Source organism: Aulonocara sp. 'chitande type north' Nkhata Bay, linkage group LG6 (genome assembly GCF_057382095.1).
Source record: "Aulonocara sp. 'chitande type north' Nkhata Bay isolate Kocher_YH1m ecotype deep benthic linkage group LG6, A_spYH_male_GT1.1, whole genome shotgun sequence".
NCBI lineage: Eukaryota > Metazoa > Chordata > Actinopteri > Cichliformes > Cichlidae > Aulonocara > Aulonocara sp. 'chitande type north' Nkhata Bay.
In genome coordinates, this window is record NC_141349.1 from 4,470,565 (window position 1) to 4,492,044 (window position 21,480).

The 21,480-nt window shown below is 42.1% G+C and overlaps 3 protein-coding genes and 1 pseudogene across 3 annotated transcripts; 2 read left to right on the forward strand and 2 right to left on the reverse strand.

Annotated features, from left to right (window-relative positions):
• Positions 1-20: 20 nt before the first annotated feature.
• Positions 21-2,045, reverse strand: LOC147327074 (histone H1 pseudogene; annotated as a pseudogene).
• LOC147327075 (histone H2A) lies at positions 173-1,011 on the forward strand. The gene has a single exon (XM_086294682.1). It carries the CDS (start codon positions 194-196, stop codon positions 578-580), a length of 387 nt encoding a protein of 128 aa, XP_086150808.1. The 5' UTR covers positions 173-193; the 3' UTR covers positions 581-1,011.
• Positions 2,046-3,344: 1,299 nt separating the features above from the next.
• On the reverse strand, positions 3,345-5,283 carry LOC147327076 (histone H2B 1/2). Its single transcript, XM_086297468.1, has one exon. It carries the CDS (start codon positions 5,201-5,203, stop codon positions 4,829-4,831), a length of 375 nt encoding a protein of 124 aa, XP_086153594.1. The 5' UTR covers positions 5,204-5,283; the 3' UTR covers positions 3,345-4,828.
• Positions 5,284-16,746: 11,463 nt separating this feature from the next.
• Positions 16,747-21,206, forward strand: LOC147327077 (uncharacterized). Its single transcript, XM_086294683.1, has 4 exons — positions 16,747-16,816; positions 17,148-17,185; positions 17,339-17,454; positions 19,391-21,206. Exons 3-4 carry the CDS (start codon positions 17,339-17,341, stop codon positions 20,661-20,663), a joined length of 1,389 nt encoding a protein of 462 aa, XP_086150809.1. The 5' UTR covers positions 16,747-16,816; positions 17,148-17,185; the 3' UTR covers positions 20,664-21,206.
• Positions 21,207-21,480: the final 274 nt, after the last annotated feature.

A 21,480-nucleotide genomic window follows, 5' to 3' on the forward strand; every position in this document is an offset into this window, starting at 1 on the left:
CAGAGGAGCCCCGCCCCGCCTAAGTGTGCGCTGCTCATTGGAGGAAGGTGCTTTGAAAAGGCGCGCTGCCGCGAGCCTGTCTGCGATTGGTGTGTGACGAAGCCGCCCGCGCTCTGCGGAAATATAAGCCAGGCTCGGCGCCGATCGGGCCACATTTCCTTTGAGTGTTGACACTGCGAAGAGAAGGTTCAAAATGAGTGGGCGTGGCAAAACCGGAGGCAAAGCCAGAGCTAAGGCTAAGACCCGTTCATCCCGTGCCGGGCTCCAGTTCCCCGTGGGTCGTGTCCACAGGCTGCTGCGCAAAGGCAACTATGCGCAGCGCGTGGGTGCCGGCGCCCCCGTCTACCTGGCAGCTGTGCTCGAGTACCTGACCGCTGAGATCCTCGAGCTGGCTGGCAACGCAGCCCGCGACAACAAGAAGACTCGTATCATCCCACGTCACCTGCAGCTGGCTGTGCGCAACGACGAGGAGCTCAACAAGCTCCTTGGCGGAGTCACCATCGCCCAGGGTGGTGTGCTGCCCAACATCCAGGCCGTGCTGCTGCCCAAGAAGACCGAGAAGCCTGTCAAGGCCAAGTAAATGCCAAAGCCTCTGCTTCACGCACGAAACCAATAAACAAAGGCTCTTTTCAGAGCCACACACTTCTTTCTGAGCAAACATCCTCGTGTATATGGAAATGTAGTATTACCTTATTCTCGTGTGTGTGTGTGGGGGGGGGGTTCTTTCGCCTCCCAACCAGATCTTCAGGTTGTTTTAATTTATTATTAACAATAATATAAAATTATGCACAATGAATTACTAATGTAAAAATAGTTCAACAAAAGTTCAACACTGCCCCTAGCATCCTGGAGCACTTGTGTTGTCTTTTGTAGGTGTTTTGGAGTTTTTACGTGTTTTGTCTGTAGGGGCCACCGTAAATATACTTTTATTTATTCACTCCACATGAAATGTAATAAATCAACTATAATAAAATCCAACTATTCACATTTCAACTTTTAACTATTTAAATTTTCAGCTTTTTCCTTTTACAAATTTAAAGTGAAACAACACAAAACACTGCAAACCACAACACAATTAAATATAAATTATAATATGAAAATAAAAAGAAGATGCATATTCTCTGTCATATGGACCTGCATGAATAAACTTTGTCCCTGGCTCTCTTTCTCTCTGTCCCTCCTGCTCTGTTCACTTTCTGATTGTGAAATGTGAGCCATGATAGTAATACAAGCTGCAAGTGTTATGAGAAAAAAACAAACCCAAAAAGTATCTTATCTTGCTTTGACAATAATGCTATTATTGTGAATAAGAGAATGTTGCGTGATTGTGAGGAAGGAGCTCTGGCGTGTTGCTGTGGTGGCTCTGAGAAGAGCCGTTGTTGAGTGCGAGAGTGTTGGCAGCTCACTTCTTCTTGGCTGCTGTGGCCGCCTTCTTGGCTTTGGGCTTGGCGGCCTTCTTGGCGGGGGCTTTCTTGGCTGCGGGAGGCTTCTTGGTGACCTTCTTGGGGCTCTTGGCTGCCGCCTTCTTGGGGCTCTTGCTGGGCTTTTTGGCCGCCACAGCGGGCTTCTTGGCCTTCTTGGGGGACTTCTTAGCTGCTGCGGGCTTCTTGGCTGCCGCTGGCTTCTTGGGGGACTTTTTAGCGGCTGCTGCCGGCTTCTTGGCTTTGGCAGGGGCGGGCTTCTTGGCTTTGGGAGCGGCTTTCTTTGCGGGCTTCTTGGCTTTGCTCTCGGTAGCCTTCTTGTTCATCTTGAAGGATCCGGAGGCCCCGGTGCCCTTGGTCTGCACCAGAGTGCCCTTGGCCACCAGGCTCTTGATGGCGGTCTTGACGCGGGCCTTGTTCTTGTCCACATCGTAGCCTCCGGCAGCCAGAGCCTTCTTGAGAGCGGCTGTGGACACGCCGCTGCGCTCCTTGGAAGCGGCCACGGCTTTCACGATCAACTCGCCCACGCTGGGGCCCACCTTCTTCGGCTTGGAAGCCGTCGTCTTCTTCTTGGCCGCCTTGGCCGGGGCGGCGGCAGCAGGTGCGGGTGCTTCCTCTGACATTTTCCTCTTTCCTTCTGATCGAGTCACGGTGCAGTGATGGCAACTCGGAAGCGTCACACTGCACTTAAACGCACCATGAGAACCGTGGAGAGTGAATGTAGCGCGCGCCGCTCTCGCGTGCGCCACGCAATGCTTCTGTTTGTGTTTCGTGTCTCGGGATCAAAGAGCTCAAAGTGAGTGTGTGAGCAGCACTGCAGGCCGACAGTGGAGCAGTCCACAGCGGACTCGTGTCTCCTCGGGCAGGCCTCGTGTCGGGCTCTGGTGCTCTCTGCTCTTGCTTTGTGGAGCCTCCAAAGCTCAGCGACTCAGTGCGGAGCTCAGCGCTGCTCGGCGGCTTTTTGCGCTCTTTTCTTTCCTAAAACAAAGGAGCCGCAGCACAGCTCCGTGAAAAGCCCTTTTCCAGCTCAGACACATATTCGTTCGCGCACTCCGACTTAAAAGCAGCATCTGGTGAGCGCAGCTGTGGGACAAAGTGACGCCGCGAACTCCCAGCAAACACACCGATGCAGCTGGACGCCCACGGAGCAGCGAGACGTCTGTGAGAGCTGCTCACTTCTAACCAAAGCACAGCGGCCTCGAGTTTCACTCACGTTGTTGTATATCAGAAATCACCATTAGTTAGTCACCTTACGGCAGCTCGCTTCCACACTTTGGCCCTGATCTCTTAGTCTGCATCAGTCCGTTTCCTTCCAGCTACAGTTACCGACTCTACTATAAACAACAACAGCGAATGAACACGTGAATACACACATCCACCAACTGATCACTAAGTATCTCAATGTGCAATACTCAATACCTGCTAAAAAACATCCAACATCTCACTATTAAACATTCTCTTTTTGTCGCTACTAGTCAAACGTATTTTTATATCTATTTCATTTATTTAATCAGAGTAATATTGCTCTTATTTTTTTGGCATTTATTTAATCCTGCTCTGTCCACGTTGCTGCTGTAACAAGGTGAATTTCCCAGCTCTGGGACTAATAAAGCTTATCTTATGTCCTGGATAGCGACCTCAGTCTAATCTAGTACAGTGCATTTAATTATGCCCAGTATATCTGTGCTCCTTTTTCTGGAGGATTCTATTATTCTTCCACCCACTAAAAAAATGTAACCACAGATTGTTGTCCAAGATAAGTAAAATGCTGCACAATACCTCCCACCCTCCCATCGTGTGCTTGACCAGTCACAGAAGAGCGTTTAGTGAGAGACTGAGATGACCAAAGTTCACCTCTGAATCAGAATGGGTTTTATTTCCTAATGTTGAGCAGGTTTACAACATTAGGAAATTGCTTCGGTACTTAGTGCAAAACACACTGTAAGACAACACTTAACTAAACATAAAAAATAAAAGTGCTAAGCAGATAGATATATCTTATTCACAGCACTTGCTATAATAGTTGTACTATCTAAAGGCATAGAGAAAGGTGGCTACGGAGCCAACAAATTATGAATTAGATTCAAATAGGCACAACTTTAGTTTTTTTATTTCTATATGATGAACTCTGCATTATTAAGTGATAAGAACAAGTAATCTTATGTCCTGTAATCATTATGACGCTATAATTTGAGATACAATAAATAAAATACGTTTTTGTACAAAGTATCGTATCGGATCAGTATCGTCGATACCACCCTGAATATTACTCGTTATCGGATCGGAAAGGAAATCAGTGGTATCGCACATCACTAGTGATTATAGTGTTTACGAGCACATCAAGTCAAGTGGCTTTGTTATTTCAACCATGTGCAGTGCTACAGTACACAGTGAAGCAAGTCAGCGTTCTTCCAAGACCGTGGTGCTACATAGGACAATCAACACAGGACCACATAAAGTGCAAATGTACAACATAAGAAAAACGGCGCAACCCCAGATCAGAACGATACAGACAAATTGATACTAAATTTTAAGTTTACTGCTTCTTTGGATTCTGCTATGCAAATTTTTTGTGAAATGACAAACTTTGGATATCAGAGGAGAAAAAAAAAAAAAAAAAAAAAAAAAAACAACACACAAAACACTTCCATTTCACACACCGTAAAGGAACTGTCAAAAGGAGTTAACTGGCCAGAGCAACATTTGTGTTCAGTACTGTTTTCAATTTGTTCTTTGGAATTTGCTTTGTATTGAATGTATTTGGAAATCAGAATATACATGTAAAAAAAATAATATAATAATCAGCCCTTATCCCCAAGGGGCAAATAAGATACAATGGAGCAGCACGACATTGAAGACAAGGACAGGGCATAAACAGGCAATAAGAATGAGATAATAAATACACAGCATATACACAGTTTTAAAATTAAAGTGACTGAATAGGTGAATAAATAACTAAGTGACTAAAAGTGAATAAAGTGGCAGCACAAAAAGAGCGTAGAGTAGTTTATGTTTACAGGTGTGGGAAATGGTCTTAAGGGCTGGAGTTAAAAAGCAGAGTGGCTTTGGGGACAGAGGTGGCTCTCCTCCTCTCAGTCCTGCAGGAAATGCAGCGGAGGCGCCGCCCACAGGGGAGCCATTGAAATGCACTGAAAGACTGTCAAACATAAAGTGGCATTAATGTTGTATTTGTAGTTACTTTGTCATCGTTCCACAACACACACAAGACATTTCCTGAGTCTGGGTCAATGTAGCGGATCAATAGCACCTAGTGACAAAGAAGCATTTCCGCGATTGCAGTAGTTGGCAACATAGTAACTGCACGTTTGAAGGTAGAACGTATGCTCTTCAGGACAGAGTGGGTGGCTCTGAAAAGAGCCGTTGGGTTGACTGACAGCAGGATCAGTTTACTTGGAGCTGGTGTACTTGGTGACGGCCTTGGTGCCCTCAGACACGGCGTGCTTGGCCAGCTCACCGGGGAGCAGCAGGCGCACTGCGGTCTGGATCTCCCTGGACGTGATGGTGGAGCGTTTGTTGTAGTGGGCCAGGCGAGAGGCCTCGGCAGCGATGCGCTCGAAGATGTCGTTGACAAACGAGTTCATGATGCTCATGGCCTTGGAGGAGATCCCGGTGTCGGGGTGGACCTGCTTCAGCACCTTGTACACGTAGATGGCGTAGCTCTCCTTCCTGGTCTTTCTCTTCTTCTTGCCGCCCTTGCCGGCGGTCTTGGTCACGGCTTTCTTAGAGCCCTTCTTGGGCGCGGACTTCGCGGGTTCAGGCATTTTGTTCCTTCGATACTCTGCAGCAACGAATGAGCTGTGTAACGGAGAGCAGCTCCTTTTATACAGCCTGTATGCTAATATCACTGCGCAGGCCCTCGGCTCTCATTGGCTGAGCTGCACAGTGGGCCGGACATTGCGTTGGAGGAAATCTATGAATTGTGCTACAACAGGCGCGCGTCTAACAAAGAAGTGGTCTGTGTGATCGTTTCCTCATTTGTTGGAACGGTCATTTGTATTAAATGAGCAGTAAATGTAGTGCTCTGTATGGCAAATATGGAGGATTTAGGGAGACACAGACTGAAAGCTAGAAAATGCTTAAGATGTGACTACAGTAGTGAATTGGGCCTCAGCAGCAGCAGTGTTTCTTTGGGGCAGTGAGCTTTGTTATCTTCACACCATGCTGGCGTTTTCAAGTGATGATGATGACATTTACAGTTTTTTCTGATTGCTTAAGCACATTTTTTGTAACTATTGGCTAATTTTGCAAAACTCTTCACACAAATAAGAAAACCTGTCACCCAATAATCAAAACATTGTAGTTCTCTTGCAAAAGCAAACACAGCTAGATTAACTCTTCACACCTTCGTAAAAATGGTGTTTCCGTATCAAACAGTACACACAAGCCATCATCTACTAAGCACACAATGCGCCAACTGCACACTGATGGTATGAATACAAAACACATCTGGCGTTTGCCTTCCCTGTGCACAAGGTAGGCTATGTCAGTTTGAGCTCATACTTCTGTCATAGATCCATAAGCATAGAGGGATCCAAACTTCAAGTACTGGTGTTTATTCACACACATCAAAACAAACACAAGTGTTCATTTCCAAGTATAGGATTATTTGCAATCGCCATAATGACTATATGGGTTACGTGGTCTGCAGTGAACATGCTTCCTCTGCCCCCTCCTCGTCTTCCTCTTGCTCCTCCTTGTCCTTGTCGTCCTCTTCATCCTACTTCTTCACCTCCACGTCCTCTTCCTCGGCCTCCTCTACTTCTCACTCTTTCTGCTCCCTCCATTGTACTCCGCACACACAGCTTACCTGGATTATAGTGCTTAGGCTGATTGCAAAGTGGACTAATTATCTAAAACAGTTTTCACATGTGAAAGTGTGCCAGACAGTTGGCAAATTAGTGTTAATGATAGCCATACATGTGTATACTTTTGCTAGGAGTGTGTTGGAAATTTGGTAATTGAGTGTTGTGCAGTGAATTGTGCCTACAGTTTTGCAAAGTGTGTGTTACAAAATTGCAAACTGAATGCAAAGCAGTTTTTGTGCTTTTAGTTTTGCAAACTCAGTGAGTGGTTTTGCTATAAGTCTGAATAGTTTTAGAAATTGTGCTACAGGAATCACAGTTAGGGTTTAAGCATTCAGAAAAAACTGTAAGAACTGTAGAACACTCGATGCTGACGAGCTTACGAAGCGCAGTAGTTTTGAAACGCTGCTCTGAAGCGTGGTTGAAACGGCTCATGTCACGTGTAACCAAGATGTTGATGTGTTTCACTGCAGCTTCAACAGCTGCAGTGGAAGCGCTTCAAATAAATGAAGCGCTTTCATTTATTTATATATTAGTATCAGTATGTATCAGTTCAACTCTGCAAGAATCTTGATGATGTATTTCTTTACAAGAAATGAATGTGCATCTCACTAACAGCTACTCAGATTTAGCACTCTTACAGTTTTTTCTGAATGCTTAAACCCTAACTGTGATTCCTGTAGCACAATTTCTAAAACTATTCAGACTATAGCAAAACCACTCACTGAGTTTGCAAAACTAAAAGCACAAAAACTGCTTTGCACTCAGTTTGCAATTTTGTAACACACACTTTGCAAAACTGTAGGCACAATTCACTGCACAACACTCAATTACCAAATTTCCAACACACTCCTAGCAAAAGTATACACATGTATCAAATCAAATCAAATCACTTTTTATTGTCACATCACATGTGCAGGCACACTGGCACAGCACATGCGAGTGAAATTCTTGTGTGCGAGCCCCACACAGCAAATTCAAAAGTGTTAAATGTTTTGGTGTTAATAGTCTTCTTGCAAAAGTAGAGTTAATTTTACTCTAAGTAGAGTCACATTCTTTTAATGTAACTCTGAGGTGTAAAATGATAGTAGTTAAAATCGAGTGTTAAAAATGAGTGTTTCTCTGTCAAATCTGGAGGTGTTACAATGGAAACATTAACTCTTGACCTCTTAACTCTGAACTCCTACAGGGGCTATGACACCAACAGAGTAAATTCACAGACTCCGCCCCCAGCACGGCTCCAATCGAAGCTGAAGTGAAGCCGTTTCGGAACATTTTGCTCTACATATTTGAGTTGTTTGCCATGCTTGGTAAGTCATTCTTTCAAACATTGTTTCAATTATTATTATGAGCTTTTACTTCTGTGGCTCTTTGGAGTTGAGACAAAGCTGTGTGAAAGGCATTAGCCATGTTGCTCGGTGATAGCATAATATTCTGTTTTAGCTAGCTGAAAGGTATTGTTTGCGGGCAAATACCACAGCCTTGAAAAAAAGCTTGCATGTGAATTTTCAGTCAAACTTTTGGTCAAATACACCTAAAACAATGTCTAGAATGTGAAATGTTGGTATAATGGTGCTACTTGAAGCCTGAAAACGATCGCCCATAAAAAAAACCCCAAAAACGAGCAAACAGCAGTAGCAGACGTCCTGACTGGATTCTACGTTAGCATTTAGATCCCTCCAGAGTTTTGTGCACACGGTTTAGGTAAAAATGAAAAAGGTTGAGGTTTTACATTTAGTTCAGTATTACCTGTTGCCTGTGTCCTTGTCTTTTGGGAAAATACTTTACACAAGTAATGGCTCAAAGAGGATTCCTTCTTTTTTTTTACTGTGCTGCAATTGTTTACTGGATTATTTGTGCCATTAATTAGTGTCAACTAATTTTTATTCAATCTCCGCACAGGATATGCTTGTGAAGATGGAATATGGGGGAGAGCAGAAGTGCGTTGAAGTTCCACAAAGGGATGAATGAAGGACATGCATATTGTATTGAAGAAATAAGTGATGAGAATGCTGTTATTTGCATTTACCATGTCAGACCTTTTGATAAACAAAATTCTAATGAAAGTGAGAACATGTACACTGTTACATCTTTCAGAAAATGTTTTGAAATTGTGGTGCACAGTTCAGAATAAATGTTTTTCAAAAACCATTGCGTCTTTTTAGTAAATGTTTATTTCCAAAAGAAATTTCTAGAAGTTCAGAACAGTAAAATTCCCGCTTTTTAGAATGAATTAGAAGATAACTCTTACGTAGTTAAATTAAAATACTCTTTGAGAGCTAATATATAAACTCTTAACACCAAGTGTTAAATTATCAACTCCTGAACAGATTTGGTGTTTAACACTAAATCAGAGTTAACGTACCAACTCTCCAAAAAGAGTTAAATTAACACTCTCTGGTGTGGACCCATATAGACACTTTAATAGTGTTGAAATCAAATCCGACAGTGTTAATTTGGACATGCTGGATTTGCTGTGCACAAGCAACAGAGATGTGCAAACACAACAACACAAACGAGCAAAATACAAGAATGGCCAACCTGAAACTAATAAATATATGTACAATATATAATAGTGTATGCATTTCTGGATGTGTATACTAAATATTTTCCTACGTGTGTGTGTGTGTGTGTGTGTGTGTATACACATTTTTACAAATTAAATAGTAAAAAAATAAAATAAAATAATAATAATAATAATAAAATATACAGAGTTGAATATGTGCAAAACAAGTGGCATTACTGTACAGTATGGAGTGCATAATGTTGAAGTTCCAGTAGTGAAGCTGAGGTGTCTATGACGTGTTCAGCAGTCTGATGGCCTGATGGAAGAAGCTGTCTCTCAGTCTGCTGGTACGGGACCGGATGCTGCAGAACCTCCTTCCTGATGGAAGCAGTCTGAACAGTTTATGGCTGGGGTGACTGGAGTCCTTGATGATCCTCCCCGCTTTCCTCAGGCACCGCTTCCTGTAGATGTCTTGGAGGGAGGGAAGCTCACCTCCAATTATCCGTTCAGAGCACCGCACTACTCGCTGGAGAGCTTTGCAGTTGTAGGCGGTGCTGTTGCCATACCAGGTGGTGATGCATCCAGTGAGGATGCTCTCAATGGCACAGTGATAGAAGGTCCTGAGGATGCGGGGGCTCATGCCGAATCTTTTCAGTCTCCTGAGAAAGAAGAGGCGCTGTTGCGCCTTCTTCACTGTTTTGTTTGTGTGTACTGGCCACGTAAGATCCTCAGCCAGATGTACTCCAAGGAACCGGAAGCTGCTCACTCTCTCCACAGCAGCGCCGTTGATGGTGATGGGGGTGTGTACTTCTCTGCACCTCCGGAAGTCCACTATCAACTCCTTTGTCTTTGCGACGTTGAGGGTGAGATGGTTGTCTTGACACCAGTGGGTCAGGGCGCTGACCTCCTCCCTGTAAGCCGTCTCATCACCGTTGGTGATAAGACCCACCACTGTAGTGTCGTCCGCAAACTTCACAATGATGTTGGAGTTGTTAGTGGCTGTGCAGTCGTAGGTGTAGAGTGAGTACAGGAGAGGGCTCAGTACACACCCCTGTGGAGCACCAGTGTTCAGTGTGATGGGGGATGAGGTGATGCTGCCCAGTCTGACCACCTGGCGTCTGTCAGACAGGAAGCTAAGGATCCAGCTGCAGAGGGAGCTGCTCAGTCCTAGATCCTGCAGTTTCCTGTCCAGCTTCGAGGGAACGATGGTATTGAATGCTGAGCTGTAATCTACAAACAGCATCCTCACATACGTGTCTCTCTTCTCCAGGTGTGACAGGGCAGTGTGTAGTGTCAGGGCTATGGCATCATCAGTGGACCTGTTGTGGCGGTATGCAAACTGTAGAGGGTCCAGTGAGTCGGGTAGTGCAGAGCAGATGAAGTATGGCTATCATTAACACTAATTTGCCAACTGTCTGGCACACTTTCACATGTGAAAACTCTTTTAGATAATTAGTTCACTTTGCAATCAGCCTAAGCACTATAATCCAGGTAAGCTGTGTGTGCGGAGTACAATGGAGGGAGCAGAAAGAGTGAGAAGTAGAGGAGGCCGAGGAAGAGGACGTGGAGGTGAAGAAGTAGGATGAAGAGGACAACAAGGACAAGGAGGAGCAAGAGGAAGACGAGGAGGGGGGAGAGGAAGGGTAGGAAGAGTAAGAAATAGAATTGCTGATGACATCAGAGCTACAATAGTGGACCATGTAATGACCCTGAGGGTAGCTGGCCAACCCGTCCAGCCTAACTCGAGCCGCTACACTGTAGCAAGTACCATAAGGACATCTTGAAATGAGAATCGGTTAGTACAGTCACTTCGCACAGAGATTTGTAGCACTGCCGTATGCCAATGAGAAACACACCAATACCGTAGATGTAAAAATACTGAAATTGTTACTTTACAGAATTGCTAGATGACCAGATGCTGGGGCAGAGGAAGCATGTTCACTGCAGACCAAGTAACCCATATAGTCATTATGGCGATTGCAAATAATCCTATACTTGGAAATAAACACTTGTGTTTGTTTTGATGTGTTTGAATAAACACCAGTACTTGAAGTTTGGATCCCTCCATGCTTATGGATCTATGACAGAAGTATGAGCTCAAACTGACATAGCCTACCTTGTGCACAGAGGAAGCAAAAGCCAGATGTGTTTTGTATTCATACCATCAGTGTGCAGTTGGCGCATTGTGTGCTTAGTAGATGATGGCTTGTGTGTACTGTTTGATACGGAAACACCATTTTTACGAAGGTGTGAAGAGTTAATCTAGCTGTGTTTGCTTTTGCAAGAGAACTACAATGTTTTGATTATTGGGTGACAGGTTTTCTTATTTGTGTGAAGAGTTTTGCAAAATTAGCCAATAGTTACAAAAAATGTGCTTAAGCAATCAGAAAAAACTGTAACATGATTAGTCAGCCTACAATAGTTATGCTGTGACAACACAGTAAAGTGTGGCAATGATAACGATACTCAAGTCAAAGAATTCATGTTAAATTTCCAAATTATATTATATATTATATCCAAGGTGGGTAAGAAGATCTAAAAAAAGATCACTTGTGACCTTCGCTGACACCATTTCTTTACTCTGATGAGTTCTGAAGCCTTACTGAAAGTCTTCAAATCAAACATTCTTCTGTAGATGATGAGTTAACTGTTTTACAACTACTCTTTCAAGAATTTTTGAGAAAGTGGTTGATTACTGCCAGCGTGAAGGCTTGAACAGTCCTGTAGGTCTAAATGACATGTTGATGGTTTGGAGGAAGTAATCACCAAAGCTAACTCAAAAGACCAATTGGATTAAAAGAGTCTAAATACAAATCAAATTAAGCTGAAATGTTAGTTTTTCCACTAATGAATTTTCAGCACCAACAAATATATTTCTGTTTATATTATAGATTAAAAGGCAGTCTGAATTATTCTTAATGGGGTATTCACAAATTTACAGGTGCATTACTCTGTACAGCTTCCATATTTTGAAAATAATATTACAAAGCATCAAGATATGTTGCTTATATGCTAAGGCAGCAGCTTAAAGACTCGTGATGATAGCTCAACATGCTTGTTTAGTTTCCTGCAGCTGACCACGATTCAGCAGCAGACAGAAAGAGACTGAACAGACTCATCTGGAGGGCCAGCTCTGTTCTAGGATGCCCTCTGGACCCACTGGAAGTGGTGAGTGACAGGAGAATGGTGACTAAGCTCATCTCATCTCATCTCATTTTTTTTTTTTTTTTTTTTTACATTATTTACATTTGATCTTTTACATTGTATATAATGTCTATTGATTTTATTGTTTATTTTAATATTTGTGTACAGCGCTTTGTGATTGCCTGTCTGCGAAAAGCGCTTAATAAATAAAGTTTACTTACTTACTTACTTATCCCTGTTGGACAACATCTCCCACCTCATGCAGGAGACTCTGACAGGATTGGGATCAGGACAAGCGTGTTTGCTTGACACCCATAAGCCATGTTGGCTTGACTTATTTTTGCAGTCCAATTCAATTGCCATTTCATGCCAAATATCACCCCATCTTGTGCATCTATTAGTATTCCAAAAAAACACATGAAAAGTGGAAAATATATAATTATGTCATGCAAAATCCTTCAAACCAATTTACAATCACTCCAAGATCTTCACTGTAGGCCTTAATTTCCTCTCTATTTGAGTATGCATGTTGGTCATGTTGGCTAGGGGCTTCACTTTGTGCAGTGTCTCCTAAATTGATGGTGTGCCCCATTTACATGGAAGATATTGTTTGATTTGAGTGACAAATGAAATAAATCATGAAACGGTAACACACAACAGGGTAATAAAAAAAACAAAAAAATATAAACTAGGGTGACAAATGAACAGAGGTGGTGGTTTACGACACCAGCTGTCTGCCATCTATAATCCAGTTTTGAGATCCCTTCCCAGACGCCTTAACGCCCACTCACATCCTGGGCCATCTGACCTCAGGAAATCACATGATAGGATGGGGCCAGGTTTCACAATGAGCTCACCCGAAACCTTGGCTGATTGTGACCTACACCCGTTTTCACACCTTGGCTCATGTGATTAGGTAGAGGATCATTAGGTGGTCAATTGTCCCTCGTGGGGGGAAACTCCCACACATTGCCATGGCTGGTACATCAGCACACTGACAGTAAAGATGCATTGTGCCTAATAAGATCATAGCCAGAACAATATGAAAAAAACATCATAACACTATGTGCTGGTACAAGAATGCAATGGCTTCTGAAATCCTTCCAAACAGTTACAGCTCCATATCTCACTGGTAGAAATGTTTCATCAACATATCTTTATTACGCAGCTCATTCATCCATTTTCTGCCAGACTGCAGAAAGTAGTTCTAGTGGTTGTTCATGCTGAGCACACTCCCTGTACTTACCTGGAGTACTACACATGACCTAGCCCATTGAAATGCTTTGTTCTTCATGAGTTTTCTTTTCATTCACAGAGCACATCAGTTCACAACATCAAGTTTATCACCAGAAAATGTTGAGGTAAGGAGTGAAGTTTGGTCTAGATGCTTTCAGTACCATGAACCATGTGCATATAACCTGTGCCCCAGACTACATCTTTGTTTGCCTTTTTTTCATGAAGCCATGAAGAGGCAAAATTTAAAAGAGGAACTAGTCACCCATCAAGCAGAAGTCTTTATCTTATCTTCATCTCCAAATGACACCAAGCCACAGCTCAACGAGCTCATACTGGGTCATGCAGCAATAGTTTATTTCCCCATACAGTGGGGGAAAAAGTATTTAGTCAGCCACCGATTGTGCAAGTTCCCCCACCTAAAATGATGACAGAGGTCAGTAATTTGCACCAGAGGTACACTTCAACTGTGAGAGACAGAATGTGAAAAAAAAATCCATGAATCCACATGGTAGGATTTGTAAAGAATTTATTCGTAAATCAGGGTGGAAAATAAGTATTTGGTCACCTCAAACAAGGAAAATCTCTGGCTCTCACAGACCTGTAACGTCTTCTGTAAGAAGCTTTTCTGTCCCCCACTCGTTACCTGTATGAATGGCACCTGTTTGAACTCATCATCTGTATAAAAGACACCTGTCCACAGCCTCAAACAGTCAGACTCCAAACGCCGCCATGGCCAAGACCAAAGAGCTTTCGAAGGACACCAGGAAAAGTATTGTAGACCTGCACCAGACTGGGAAGAGTGAATCTACAATAGGCAAGCAGCTTGGTGTGAAAAAATCAACTGTGGGAGCAATCATCAGAAAATGGAAGACATACAAGACCACTGATAATCTCCCTCGATCTGGGGCTCCACGCAAGATCTCATTCCGTGGGGTCAAAATGATCATGAGAACGGTGAGCAAAGATCCCAGAACCACACGGGGGGACCTGGTGAATGACCTGCAGAGAGCTGGGACCAAAGTAACAAAGGTCACCATCAGTAACACACTACAACAGCAGGGAATCAAATCCCGCAGTGCCAGACGTGTTCCGCTGCTGAAGCCAGTGCATGTCCAGGCCCGTCTGAAGTTTGCCAGAGAGCACATGGATGATACAGCAGAGGATTGGGAGAATGTCATGTGGTCAGATGAAACCAAAGTAGAACTTTTTGGTATAAACTCAACTCGTCGTGTTTGGAGGAAGAAGAATACTGAGTTGCATCCCAAGAACACCATACCTACTGTGAAGCATGGGGGTGGAAACATCATGCTATGGGGCTGTTTTTCTGCCAAGGGGACAGGACGACTGATCCGTGTTAAGGACAGAATGAATGGGGCCATGTATCGTGAGATTTTGAGCCAAAACCTCCTTCCATCAGTGAGAACTTTGAAGATGAAACGAGGCTGGGTCTTCCAACATGACAATGATCCAAAACACACCGCCCGGGCAACAAAGGAGTGGCTCCGTAAGAAGCATTTGAAAGTCCTGGAGAGGCCTAGCCAGTCTCCAGACCTCAACCCCATAGAAAATCTGTGGCGGGAGTTGAAAGTCCGTGTTGCTCGGCGACAGCCCCAAAACATCACTGCTCTCGAGAAGATCTGCATGGAGGAATGGGCCAAAATACCAGCTACTGTGTGTGCAAACCTGGTAAAGACCTATAGTAAACGTTTGACCTCTGTTATTGCCAACAAAGGTTATGTTACAAAGTATTGAGTTGTATTTTTGTTATTGACCAAATACTTATTTTCCACCCTGATTTACGAATAAATTCTTTACAAATCCTACCATGTGAATTCATGGATTTTTATTTATTTATTTATTTTTTTTCACATTCTGTCTCTCACAGTTGAAGTGTACCTCTGGTGCAAATTACTGACCTCTGTCATCATTTTAGGTGGGGGAACTTGCACAAATGGTGGCTGACTAAATACATTTTTGCCCCACTGTAAATGGTAAACGGCCTGCATTTGTATAGCGCTTTACTCAGTCCCTAAGGACCCCAAAGCGCTTTACACTACATTCAGTCATACACACATTCACACACTGGCAATGGCAGCTACATTGTAGCCACAGCTGCCCTGGGGCGCACTGACAGAGGCGAGGCTGCCGGACACTGGCGCCACCGGGCCCTCTGACCACCACCAGTAGGCAAACATAACATGTAAACATGTAAAACACTGTCAATATTTTCCATATCTACTTAAGTTTTGTCTAATTTCTTCATCCATCTGTTTCCTGTTCATATCTTTTCAGTAATCTACAGAACTATAGCCCTCACGTCTGAAGTCATGAAGTGTTTTGAGCGGAAAGTGTCGCAGCACACCAGAAACTCTCTATCCCCCTCCCTCGACCCCTACCAGTTTGCTTACAGAGCAAATAGGTCAACCTAGGACACCATCACCATCACCCCACACAGAGGCTGAGCCATCTGGAGAACAGGAGGAGCTAAGTGAGGATGCTCTTTGTGTGCTACAGCTCAGCATCAACACTATAAGCCTATATTTATTTTGTTTCCCCTCACGTGATGAAAAGCAGAAACATGCTGTTTGATAAGACTCACTTATAATTCTGCACTGAATTCTTTTTGTTGCTCCCATCATGAGCAAAACTTGACAGAAAAAAAACCATGAACAATAGCTGCTTTTACTAAAACAGAGGAGACACAAGGTTTCAGAAACAACTGAGGCAATGCACAGACTGTTAGAGTTATGAAAATGAGTCTACATACAGCAGAATTCTAGTCACTGTGGGTTATTGGATGTTGTTTATTGTAGGTCTTATCCTTGTGTTAATCAGTATATTCTGCTTTTATGGCATATTATGACCAAGAAGTCTAATAAGTGTTTTGAGAGCAACGATGCAAACAGGTCGCAATTTTGTAGTATGCACAAGAGGTAGAGAAGGATTTCTTAATTTATATCTGTTATGCTGTCATCATTTCTGTTGAATTATTTTCTGTTTGAACTCCCAGAGCAAAACATTTTCTCTTCCTCAACTTAAATTGTTTAAAAATGTCTGCAAATTACTTTAGAAATTTAAAGTAATCTGTGAAATCCCAAAAAGCTGATTCTGTTCATGTGGACAACATGTTTTTAGTGGGAGAAACATTTCATCACTCATCCTAGTGATGAGTCCTTACAGTGGAAATATATAAACATGATTCCAGCAGCAAACAGAGAAAACGAAATTAACATTTCTTCAAAAAATTATGCACTGTAACTGCAATAACACCTCGCATGTCCATAGCTTCTTTTCCAGCTTTTAGTTTAGCTATTATCTTTATCTCTGTTTTCTGTGCATTGTTCTCTGCATCTCTGCAAAAACATCTTAGTCATGATGTGGTCAAAAACCTAAATGTTTTCTTCCTCTTTAGTTGAATTTCTCTCTTTCTGTTATTTTTTTCTCCTCCAAAATGAAGATGACAAATAAAAAAGCAATTTTTTTTCTATCTATTATCACATACTGATTTCATAGTTTTCTACAGACATGTTCAAATATGGTTATGGTGTGCCTACCAGGGGGTGGTCACTTTGTTCTCTATAAAAAACCAAAACTTCCCCGGTACTGTGTCTACGTTTTTAGCATCTCCCTTTTACACACTTGAAATTAACCAGGAGGTATTGACATCGTCTCTTTTTCCAAAAAAGGTAAAGCAATAAAGTTTTTTGCTTTTAGATTTTTTTAATTTTTGCTGGTAAAAATCAAGCTGTTCAACTACTTTTTGTCATTGTCTGTTTTTGTCACCTGTTGGTAATTTCCTTGATTAATATTTTTCTGAAACAAAATTTCAAAGAAAGTGCAAAACCGGAATAAAAATGTGATAAACACCATCAATGAAAAGTTGAAAGCTTGTATGCTTTGCATTTCTGCATAAAAAACTGTCAAGTATTGCAAACTGATTGTTCTGTAAACTGATGAATTAATTTATAAACTAACTATTGATCTACATAAAAAGGTTTATTTGTGTTATTTCAACAGGGGATTATAACCAGAAGTAGCTGGCAACACATGTGAAGGTAAGTGAGGCAGCTCGATATCATGTTAAATGTTTGTGTTGTTTCCTTAAAACATTCACTTGGTTTAATTGTTATGATTGTTATGGTTTATTGGTTAAGACACAACAGTTTTGTTTGTGAAAACCACTGTGTTGTTAAATCTGATCTGATTAGATGGCTGGCCTGTGCTGGCTGGTGATGGTGCCAGCCTTCTTCCTGTCTCCTCCAAACATTTTGGCTGCTGTAAACCAGGACTGGCTCACGAACATTGTAGCAGCTGTCAAGAACAAGTGAGTTGACAAAAGTGGGGTTTTGGGGTTTTTATGTGTGATATTATATCTAATCACTGCTCTTCTAATCTGCTTGTGCTATTATCGATCTGTTGAGTCACCTGAAGGCAAGACATCTCTCTATGACTTCAGCCTTTGTATTACAACTATACATGAAATAAAGTATGTGACTTTATTTTACACTGCAGTTTTTCTGTTGTTTAAAGTGATTATAATGAGCTTTAAATCCTAATAAAAGATTATTATTATTATTATTATTATTTATTAATTTGCAATAGTATGTTTTAGTTTAATAATGATATCACTATTATTATTATTAATAGTAATAGTAGTAAGTAATTGTTAATGAAAATCTATAGTAATAGTATATATAGAATACAATGTACACGTACAACAAAATTATGGGTGCTCCATGTCAAGTGTGCAGGAATAACATCTAATTATTAGACAGCAGGAATAAATAGCAAACAAGAGACATATATACAAAAATAACTTTGGAGAATAAAATAATTGCAAAGTGCTTGTAAGTAGTGCAAAGTAAGATTTGGTCTGAATACAGTCCGTGTGAGTGGCCTGAGTGATGAGGGTTACTCAGACTGGTGATCTGGGTGGGCAGGGGTGGATTGTTAACAGTACGAACTATCCTTTGGAAGAAGCTGTTTATGAGTTTTGGATTGTGAGTGTGAGACCTGATTGACCTGAGGCCAGGGTTGGACTGAGACAAAAAATCATCCCGGGCATTTTGACTAGACACCGGCCCACCAGGTATTATAGGTAAAGCCATGAAGCCTTTGAATGAAAACAAACGCCGTTGTAACAGTACGCTGTCTTGTTGGTATATGTATGATTTCTATACATTTTATATCAGATAAAAACTTTGGTTTTAAGATTCAGATTATTATTTTTTAAAAGCGAGACATTTTAAATGAGAGTAAGAAAGAAAAGTATTTCTTTGTGCCCCCCTCTCCCTGTTAATGCCCTTCCTGGCCCCCTGGCAACACTTTGCTAGATCCGCCCCTGCACAGTTACCAGCTGTCAGCTACATAGAAAAGGATCCTGGTGTTATTTGTCTCTCAGAAACAGTTCATAACTTCCCTTCAACTCATTCATGTCACCTAAAAGGTAAACCTGTTTCTCCATCACTGTTCAGCTCTGATGATTCAGTAAGGACATCTCCTGGTTTCATCTTCATGTTTCCATCTCACCAGATAACCAAACCGACATCATGACCAGCAGCTTTACAGCTGTGGCTCCAGCAAACATCAGCTGATACTAGAAATTAATATTAAATAAATTCTAACAACAGCTGATCAAGCTTAAACGTGCTGCTGTTGTTTAGCACGACATCCACTGGTTTCCTCTTTCTGGCGCAAACTGGGCGATAAACAAACAAGAGAGAAAAGCCGATCAGCTGATCATTGATCAGTTTCATGACTGAAGTAGCAACAGGAGAGGGAGGGGGGAGAGAATGAGAGAAGAAGAGGCAGCTGACAACGTAAAGAAAACTAAAAATCACCATCGGCCCACCGGGCATTTGCCCGGTATGCCCGATGGCCAGTCCAGCTATGCCTCAGGTTATATATAGTAGATCAATAATTGGACTCCGAGGTTGCTCAGGGTCTTTTGTTATTCGTTAGAATAAAATGTACCATAAAATGAACTTGTTTTTTAATATGGAACTTTAAAAAAAAGAGAAAAAAAAAGAATTTGATGCAGAGGATTGCTTGTTATGTCTAGTGTCCCATTAGTGTCCCATAAAATACATTTTAATCATCTGTGTGAGGCATTTACGGCTCTTTTTTTTTTCTTTTTCCCTGGTACCCTCGAGACACTCAATGCAAAATATACTTTTACAACTCACTGACAAAGCCCAGATCATCACTGGTAGTCCAAATTTAGTGTGCAGTTTATACTTATTATATTATATTTTTGGCAGGTATGAACTAGGTGATTCCTTCAGCATGGCTTTGAACATCCCACAGAATCAAGATCCAAGCAGTCTCCAAGAAGTCCTTCAGAATGACCCAGCAGACAGCGTGACAGGAGCCATTTCACAGGACCAAGTGTACAAAGGCACCAGGGTGGTGGCAGCGACACAGTCACAGGCACTATCACATGTTCTTCATAACATACAACCATTCATAAACAGTAGTGAGGGTAACGTTCTCGTCATCTACTCTGAAAACTCTCCAATTTCAAATGACGAAGGTATCACTTTGAACATTAGTGATATCACTAATAACTGGAGCGGTTATGCGTTTGTTTTTTCTAATGTAGCTGATGTTCCTGCTTCAGACACATCTCAGCTGACTCAATCATTTAAGAATCTTGAGATTACCAAACTTGGGCTTAACAACATATATCGTTGTTATGCACCTGGAGATGATGCTTTTCAGTGCACAAGATGCTCCTCGGGGGGAGATGTTACACCCACATGTGTTGCAAACCCAGCCCTGTCAAGTCAAGAACAAGGTACAGATGTAGAAACACCTAAACCAGGCCTTGACACTGGTCTAGGCAATGACATAGGCAATGACATAGGCAATGACATAGGCACGGGTATAGGCACTGGTATAGGGACTGACATAGGCACTGACATAGACAGTGGGATACCTCCAGGCTCAGGTAGGGGAAAAGAGGGTCAAATGAGCAAGTGCAAAGGAAATCAAAGAGGAAGCTTCAAACGCAGGGGAGGCAGCAAGCTTAGAGGAGGAGGTCGATGTAAAAAACGAAGCAAGTTTGGACGAAGAGGCCCAGGTAGAAAAGGCAGCAAGCTTGGACGAAGAGGCCCAGGTAGAAAAGGAAGCAAGCTTGGACGAAGAGGCCCAGGTAGAAAAGGAAGCAAGCTTGGACGAGGAGGCCGGCGTCAAAAAGGCAGCAAGCTTAGACGAAGAGGCCCAGGTAGAAAAGGAAGCAAGCTTGGACGAGGAGGCCGGCGTCAAAAAGGCAGCAAGCTTAGACGAAGAGGCCCAGGTAGAAAAGGAAGCAAGCTTGGACGAGGAGGCCGACGTCAAAAAGGCAGCAAGCTTAGACGAAGAGGCCCAGGTAGAAAAGGAAGCAAGCTTGGACGAGGAGGTAGACGTAGAAATGGAAGCAAGCAAGGCAGAAAACAGGGCAAAGGCAGAAGAGGAAGCAAACGCAACGGACGCAACAAGAGTAGAAGAGGTGGTAAACGTAGAGGGAAATGGGGGATGGCATGGTTAAGGTAAAACAGGTCTGTCATAGCCTTAAACTCTGACAAGTAACCCAGTGAAGCTAGGAAGATCCTCTGAGAAACTGCATTATTTTTCCTTTTCATAGATTTAGTTGTTGTTTTTTATGCTAGCATAACTCTCATTTTTTGGCCTTTATAAACAAAATAACTTGCTTTCGAACTTGTCAGTGAGTTAATATGATCATGTCCCATGTGACCTGCTGTTTAAACCTTCAAGGAGCTGCCAGAAAATGTTGGTTTAAAAAAAGAATAAAATACATTTGAAAATAATAAAAAGAAACATGACACTAGAAATTTAAAGAATATGTCCACTTTAAGAATTTTACAACCTTTTACTGATTTAATGAGCTTTTGTGAAACATTCTTACAGATCTGTGGTAGGAGCAATCAACTTGAAACTTTTGTCTTGAATCATGAATTGGAGTCACAAAACAGGGACTTTAAAGAGATTTGACTACTATTTCATTTAGTCAAAGATTAAACATTATCAAAACTTTAATGTTCTGCTCTTCCTGATTAAAGCTTGGCTTGGCATGCATTCTGGTCTCTGTGTCAATCATTTGGAAACTCCTGTGTTATGGTACTATTAGACTTGCTTTGATAAATAAAGGACTGCACTTTCTGTATATCCTGAAACCAAATTCTCTGAACTATTACTCATGACATTTAAAGTTATGTGTTCAATGAACAGGATAGTGCATTGCATATAACATTTAGCCATTTTATACATGTTTTCTGTTAAAGCTATTTTATCAAAATATTACTCCTCAGTCACTACAGTTTGTACTGACATTACTGTTTCACTTTTTATT

Coding starts and splice junctions, on each gene's coding strand:
- LOC147327075 (XM_086294682.1), top strand. CDS start 194: ATGAGTGGGCGTGGCAAAACCGGAGGCAAAGCCAGAGCTAAGGCTAAG.
- LOC147327076 (XM_086297468.1), bottom strand. CDS start 5,203: ATGCCTGAACCCGCGAAGTCCGCGCCCAAGAAGGGCTCTAAGAAAGCC.
- LOC147327077 (XM_086294683.1), top strand. CDS start 17,339: ATGGCTGGCCTGTGCTGGCTGGTGATGGTGCCAGCCTTCTTCCTGTCT. Junction 17,455..19,390: donor GTAGCAGCTGTCAAGAACAA/GTGAGTTGACAA, acceptor TATTTTTGGCAG/GTATGAACTAGGTGATTCCT.